Source organism: Accipiter gentilis, chromosome Z (assembly GCF_929443795.1).
Source record: "Accipiter gentilis chromosome Z, bAccGen1.1, whole genome shotgun sequence".
NCBI lineage: Eukaryota > Metazoa > Chordata > Aves > Accipitriformes > Accipitridae > Astur > Astur gentilis.
The window spans coordinates 77,664,737-77,671,674 of record NC_064919.1 but is presented as its reverse complement, the minus strand read 5'-3'; the positions used below and the strand labels follow the sequence as shown (position 1 = coordinate 77,671,674).

Here is a 6,938-nt window from a genome sequence, read left to right as displayed (position 1 = left end):
CCAGGCTGTGCCCACCCCAAGGACTCGGACTCAGACCTGGCAAGGAATGGGCTGGCAGAGCCTCTTGGAGAGTGGATGTACAAACCATCCCTGCACCCCCACCTCTCTCCACAGCCGTGCTCATCCCCGCATTCCTCCAGGACTATCCAGGTCACGGTGACCTCCTTTACCTCCCCTGTCCCTGGCACCCTGCCATGAAGCCACCTGCCCTGCAGCTGCCAGCCTGGTGCCTACAGAGCTCCGGTTACAGCCCTATAAAGAGATTTGAGGCACAGGGCTGGCAGGGAGCCGTGTTGGGTACTTCGCAGCCCCACGGCCATGAGGAGCAGTGCCTTTGCCCTGGTCCTTGCCCTGGCCCTGGCATCGTGTGTCACCCCTGAGGAGAGGAAGGTATGGGGATGGGTGATGATGGGGACGTGGCGGGCACGGCACTGGGATGCAGCGTGGGCAGCCAGGTGTTGTATCTTAAATGCCATTTTAGGCTGGGACAAGCAGGAGAACTGTGCAAGCACCTAGTCCAGGCAATGGGCAGGGTATCTCTGGGTCACCCCCAGCCACCTGGTACCACCTCCACAAAGCTTTGCTCCCACAGGGGCACCAGGCACCGGGCATCCCCTCGCAGGGGGTCTGTGCTTAGGGGTACAGTGCACAGGACATGCCCTCCCATGGGGTCTGCGTCTGGGCATACCATGCATGCTGACGGGCTGGGACATGCTTGCCTTGCTGCACTGTCTGCTCAGCAGCCAGCAGCACCTGGGGCACCATTTCCCCAAAATGGGGACAGGGAAAGCTGTGCCCCACAGTGGCACTCACAGCAGGGCTTGTGGCTCTGGCCGTGGGGCGGTGGGAAGGATGGTGACCTGCTCTGCACCATGCTCAGGGGCAGAGGACCTGTTGCTTTGTCCCTTCAGTGCCATCTCAGCGGGCTGTGGAGGAATGAGCAGGACTCGCTGATGGAGATTTCGGCAGTGAGGGATGACGGGGACTTCCAGGGGAAATACCTCACACGGGTCACCCTTGCTAGCGTCTGTGCCCGTGTCTCCCCCCTGAAGGGCGCCCAGCAACAGCCTGGCGAGGGGGGCTGGCCCACCTTCGCCTTCACTGTGCGCTGGGACAAGTTCTCCAGTAAGTGCTGGGACACCTGGGGATGGCACTGTGGGGGCACTGGGAGCCACAGAGGTGGCCAGCAGGACTTTTCCTCTGCTGGAAAGTCTGCTGGGTAATGCTTTGGTACAGCTAAGCAGAGGGAGGCAGTGGTGCCTGCTCAGCATGGGGCTAACAGGTAATGCTGGGCTCGCATGGGGCAGCTTCTCCTCACCCAGCATCGTTGCACCCATCTCTGCCAGGCAGCCCAAGATGACGGTGGTGGGTCTGGACCCTGTTAAGTCACAGGGGATGCTGTGCCACAGAGACTGCCTTGCCCAAGGGAGCTGCTGAGGAAGGGCAGGTCCACCCGGCAGGGGTTTGGTGGGCGCATGGCTGTTAGAGCGGGAATGTGGCTGTGACTGGGAAGGACCCCAGGGAGGGGGAAGTAGCCAGCGAGCGTGGGTGCCATCCCCACCAACCCCTCACCAAGCACTTCCCCCAGATGCCACCACCGCCTTCGCGGGGCAGTGCTTCGTGGACACGGGTGGAAAGGAGACGCTGACCACCATGTGGCTGCTGCGTGAAGCCGTCGGGTCCCTCGAGGAGGACTGGAAAGCCACGAGGTAATGGGAGGACATGGGGGGCAGCAGGCCCACAGAGGGGCCCTCCCCAGGACCCCTGAGGACACGCATCCCCCTGGGTGGGGGGACTACCCCTGGGAACCCCCCAGCATGGGTTTGCAGCAGGGATGCCAATGCTTTCTGGCAAGGGGTTTGCCCTGGCCAGGGGCATCCAGCAGCTGCTTGAGGCAAGTTGGGGGGCATTTAGGGACAGCCCTGTCACCTGCCGGCACTGGCAGCTCTGCGTGGGTGGTGTCTGCAGGTCATCCCACAGGAACTCTCTGCTTCCCACAGGGTGGGCAGAAATGTCTTCACTCGCAAACGCACCCCAAAAGGAAAGATCCTGCCAATCTGGTCCCCATCCTGTGAGGATGCATCTTCACCCACCCCATGATGGCATGCTCCAGCTGCAACCTGGCCCCACCAAGGCAAGAAAACCTAGCCTCTCACATGAAAATAAAATGTAAAAATCATGTCAGCTGTGGCTGTCTTTTAAAAAACTGTCCTTGCTACCCCTGTGAGGCAGCTGCTCTTCCCACGGGTACCCCTGCAGAGATGAGGGCTCACCACTGCCCTTTTGCAGGGACATCTGAATCCCTCCCTGATTCCCCCCATCCAGCTCCCTGGGCTCATTTCCCACCTCATCCTAACCCTACCTTCAACTCTTTGCCATCACTCCCCACCTGCCTGCTGGTGGCAGAAGTGGCATCAGCATCCCAAATCCAGCTGCCTTCCTTGCAGTGCATTCATACCCATCCCCACCAGACACCTTTCCAGTCCCAGGACTTGGTTCTCCATAGAGTTGGGTGATGGAGGTAATGGTATCAGTAGATGTGAGATGTCAGTAAAGTGCTTCCCTCGCTCTGCACAGTACCTGAAGTAAAATGTGCACAGTTAAATCTCCCATCCCATCCCATCCCACTGCATCCCATTGCATCACATCCCATCATGTTCCCCTGGGTTACAGCCAGGGCTTTTACCCTTCTCTGCTGCTGCATTTCGGCAGTGCCACTCTATCTGCCTCTGTGGACACCTGCCAAGTTTAGTCAGCTCTTTCGACACAAAGTTTTTGGCAGCTCCATGGGTGAAGACAAAGCCTCTTGCAGAAGCATTACAAATATAACCCAGTCCTGGGGATGACAGCACACTATCCGTACAGCCTGTCAAGCCTGGCCCAGCACCAGCAAGTCTGGTACGCACTGCCTTGACGTGGAGTGGTGGCTGCCACCTCCCTGGCACCTCAAACAGGGTGGCTTGTCCCTGCCAAACACCATAGAAAGGCAGGGGCTGGTGTCAGGCCAAAAGGATGGAGCAATGCATCAAGGGCAAGAGCAAGAGATCCTGGGGGCGGGGGGGGGGGTGGGGGTGTGTGCATTTCTCAGGCCTCTATGATAAGCCTGTGAGTTTGGGACTGTAAAAGGTGACAAGGAGTGATGTTCTAGGAGAAGGGTGGCTTCTGCTCACCCCAGCCTTTGGGACCATCTAGACTGGACGAAGAGGCGCTGAGCAGCAGCAGCAGGGTCCCAGGGTATGCCAAGGGTTGTGGCAGGCACTAAGCGGTGCTGCCCCAGGGTGGGAGTCCTCTGCCCCCAGTACGCACAGCACAGCCCTGCTGCCATCCAGTGCCCCAGACACTGCTGTCCTGGAAACAGCATGTGTTTCTGCAGCTGAATTCCACCTTAATTTTCAGTTGTCCATAGCCCAATGCCTGCTTCAGGCACTGCAGTGAGCAGAGAAGCAGCTCAGGAGCACAGGGACAGTGCATGCTGTGTTTTGTACATCCAAAGACCCTAAGAGCTGCAAATAGAAGAAAGAGGTGCAAATACAAGGCTGGTTAGCATGCTGGGTGTATTTAGCAAACACACTCTTCTGGACCCCAATGCCCCTGTGTGGTTACTCCTTCCTCTAATTCTTGTAAAAGCAAAAGCAGCAAAATTAGCAGCTGATATCCAGATGCTGGGGAAACATTATTGCTGCTAAAGCTGAAGGCAGTTACGAGCCCTCCTTTCGGTGCAGTGCTGCAGCTGCTGCAGTTTACCTCTGCCAGGGATGCCCTGGCACCACATAGGTGACAGCCTGGTCAGGCAGTGGCATCAGCAAAGCAGGGAGCGATTAAATGTTTAAGCGGGTAATAATTTCCAGCCTGCATGCACAGGAGGTGGATGTCCAAGGACGGTAGTTTGTGCTTTCCAGGCTGCTATAAGGGCCTTGAAAAAAGCCCTTGCCGCCGCCTCTCTCCACAGCCGTGCTTGCTCATCCCTGCATTCCTCCGGCACTGCCCAGGTCACACAGACCTCCTCATCTCGTCTGTCCTGTCCTGGGCACCCTGCCACCAGGCCACCCGTCCTGCAGCTGCCAGTCTGGTGCCCACGGGGCTCCAGTTACAGCCCTATAAAGGGGGCCGGGGTGCAGGGCTGGCAGGGAGTTGTGCTGGATGCTTCACAGCCCCGCGGCCATGGGGAGCGGTCCCTTTGCCCTGGTCCTCGCCCTGGCCCTGGTGGCATGCGTCACCCCTGCGGAGAGGAAGGTACAAGGGATGGGTGGTGATGGGGACATGCTGGCATCCTACAAGATCCCAAAGACTGCTGCTGGGGCTGCAGTGCTCAGCACAGAGCTGGGGCTGGTCTGCTGGAGCTGGTGGGACCAGCACTATGCAGTGGAGGGGCTGGGAGGGAGGGGCCGCTCCTGCAAGGATGCTCGTCACTGTGGGAATCCGCCCAGAGACAGGCAAACAGAGCCATGCCCCAGCGAAAACCCATTTCCCACCAAGCATGCAGGCAATGCAGAGCACCCTCTGCTTTAGCATGGGGCAGACCCGCTCTCCCGTGGGTGGCAGCAGCAAACAGCCCAGAGCAGCGGTTGGGCTGAAGGCAATCAGTGCCACGAGTGCCATGTTCGCGCCAAGGCAGCGATGCCGGTGGCACCAGCTTCACACAGGGTCCGTGGTGTGTCCCCCGGTGTTGCAGGCATCCCTGGGCAGAGCCAGGGTGGTGGGGCAGGAAGAGGATGCCCCCCCTGGCTGGCCGGGCACCCCAAGCCACAGTGCTGGCCTTGCAGTGCCTCCTCTCCGGGTCATGGCGGAGCGACACTGGCTGCCGGATGGTCGTGTCCGTCCTCAGCAAGGACGGCAGATTCTCCGGTTCCTACCTGCCGGGGCCTGCCGCCGGCAACGCTGAAATCCTCACTTCACCACTGGAGGGGTCCCAGCAGGATGCGAGGTTGGTCCCGCATCCCACCTTCTCCTTCATCGTGCACTGGCAGCTCCGAGGTAGGCACGAGGGGGCCATCACCCCGCAGCGGGGATGCCAGCGGGATGCAGCCGGGGGTGGCTTCGTGCCTACCACCCCAACTCATGCCACCTTGGACTCTTCCAGGCTCGGACACAACCCGGACGACTGCCTTCCTGGGCCAGTGCTACACCGGCACCAACGGGGAAGAGACCCTGCATGCCCTGTGGCTCCTGCGAGAGGCGGCCGACAGCCCCACTGAGGACTGGAAAGCCACCCGGTGAGCACCGGGTCCCGTCAACTGCTGTGCCAAGCTTTCCTACACCCCAGGCTGGAGAAGGGAGAAATCCCACGGGATGAGGCATGGCAGGACCAGGAGGGTGAAATGGGTTTGTCACCGATGACAAGCAGGGGCTAAGGAGCATCCCTGTGACCTCGCCAGCCCCTGCATCCCAGCTGTGCCTGGTGTCTGACCCCAGCCAGACCCCCCCCCCCCCCCCCAGGACTCCCTTGCACTCTCCCCACCAGGGAGAGAGCAGGACATGGTGCCAACACCCAGCACAGCTGCCACTACAGGGGGTTGGAGCCTGGGACACCCCACTCAGCACCCACCAAGGCAGGCAGCAGGGAACACAGTGCCCCCCCCCTTGGGTTTCCCCTCTACTCTCCATCACAGCGTAGGTGACCCTGGCTGGGTGAACCACAGTGATTTGGGGTTTCCTGCAGGGTTGGCACCAGCATTTTCACCCGAATAAAATAACAGGAAATGGGGAAATCCAGGAGGCCCAAGACCGCAAGAAGACAGTGCTTCCCCCAGCCAGTCTCTGCCCACGCTGTCATGCTGCATTTCAGCAGCTCTCTGCCTGCAGGTTCGTGCTTTCCCAGGCAAGTTCAGCCCAGCATGAAGGCTGGGCACCAGGTGAAAAATAAAAAGTTTCTGTGGCAATACAGGGCTTGGCTCTGGTTTCTGCCCTGCCTCAAACCTGCAGGGTTTGTCTTGCCCCGAAGGCACCCTTGCTTGGGGAGGCTTCATGCAGCATCACCGAGGGCAGCGGGGTCCCTGGGGATGGGGGCTGTCCCATGTCCTCTCCCTAGCAATGTGAAGCAGTGCTGCACCTACAAACCTGCCACTGTGCTGTGGGTAAGTTGTCCCTCAGGGTCCCTCCCAAATACCCCCAGGGATGCGGGGCAAACCAGGCTGCGACCAGGCAGTGGGATGAGGCACAGCCTTGGTGGGATGCCATGGGCAGCATGTCCCCGGGCTGCAGGGCAGGCTCCAGGCAGAGCCTTCCCCGTGTGAGCAGAGCAGAGGAAGTTTCTTGGGCGCCTGAATGCTCAGGGCGGCTGCAAATGGCTTTTGCAGAGCCAGCAGACTCCCTTTCCCAGCCCCGGCGGATGCACTGTGGTGGTTAGCTGCCAGCTGCCCTCCTGCCCCAGGGATTGGGAAAGCTCCCAAACAGCCCATCCCAAGAGAGACCCCTCGGCGCGGCCGTGTCCCCTGAGCAATGCACGTGTGGGGGTCTCCAGTGAAGCCCCTGCTGCACCATGCGTAGCCAAGGAAAGGGAAGAGGGGAAGGACGCATCTGGCACTGGCTGGGGTTTTTTTCAGGCATTCCAGCCCAACCTCTCAGCTTTCTGCCTCAGACGCCTTGCCAAAGCGGTGCTGACATGACCGGCTCACTTGGGGGTTCAGTGGCCCCATGGCTGAGGTGCCCCATTTCAGGAGCGGGGGGAAGGTGGTGGCTCCATTGCTGTATTTCCAGTTGCTTTTTTAGCCTGGCACTCAGATTTCTGATGTTTCTTCTGTTTCTACCAATACCCAGCAGCTGGTGCTAGTGGACAAAAATAGGATGGATGCTGACATGGGGTTTAGGTTTCCCTTAGAAAGGAAGGCATGTCTTTCTTCTGCTACTGACTGAAATTCCCACCTCTCTGAGAAACCCTGATTCCTATAAAGAAAAGGAAAACCTGATTTCTTTAAAGCTGTGAGCAGGAGGTGTTTCAT

The 6,938-nt window shown here is 59.5% G+C and overlaps 2 protein-coding genes across 2 annotated transcripts; both read left to right on the top strand.

Moving 5' to 3' along the window:
• The first annotated feature begins 261 nt into the window (after window positions 1–261).
• LOC126036151 (avidin-like) lies at window positions 262–2,100 on the top strand. Its single transcript, XM_049795568.1, has 4 exons — window positions 262–390; window positions 912–1,125; window positions 1,589–1,709; window positions 2,001–2,100. The coding sequence occupies exons 1-4, from the start codon at window positions 319–321 to the stop codon at window positions 2,098–2,100; spliced, it is 507 nt and encodes a 168-aa protein (XP_049651525.1). The 5' UTR covers window positions 262–318.
• A 2,061-nt stretch (window positions 2,101–4,161) lies between these two features.
• On the top strand, window positions 4,162–5,693 carry LOC126036323 (avidin-like). The gene is made up of 4 exons (XM_049795948.1): window positions 4,162–4,233; window positions 4,764–4,974; window positions 5,081–5,213; window positions 5,660–5,693. Exons 1-4 carry the CDS (start codon window positions 4,162–4,164, stop codon window positions 5,691–5,693), a joined length of 450 nt encoding a protein of 149 aa, XP_049651905.1.
• Window positions 5,694–6,938: the final 1,245 nt, after the last annotated feature.

Bases quoted from the DNA above. Each gene is read 5' to 3' on its own strand.
- LOC126036151 (XM_049795568.1), top strand. From the start codon at position 319: ATGAGGAGCAGTGCCTTTGCCCTGGTCCTTGCCCTGGCCCTGGCATCG. The intron at 1,126-1,588 runs GTAAGTGCTGGG...CACTTCCCCCAG, and splicing joins GCGCTGGGACAAGTTCTCCA to ATGCCACCACCGCCTTCGCG. The intron at 1,710-2,000 runs GTAATGGGAGGA...TGCTTCCCACAG, and splicing joins GAGGACTGGAAAGCCACGAG to GGTGGGCAGAAATGTCTTCA.
- LOC126036323 (XM_049795948.1), top strand. From the start codon at position 4,162: ATGGGGAGCGGTCCCTTTGCCCTGGTCCTCGCCCTGGCCCTGGTGGCA. The intron at 4,234-4,763 runs GTACAAGGGATG...CTGGCCTTGCAG, and splicing joins TCACCCCTGCGGAGAGGAAG to TGCCTCCTCTCCGGGTCATG. The intron at 4,975-5,080 runs GTAGGCACGAGG...GGACTCTTCCAG, and splicing joins CGTGCACTGGCAGCTCCGAG to GCTCGGACACAACCCGGACG.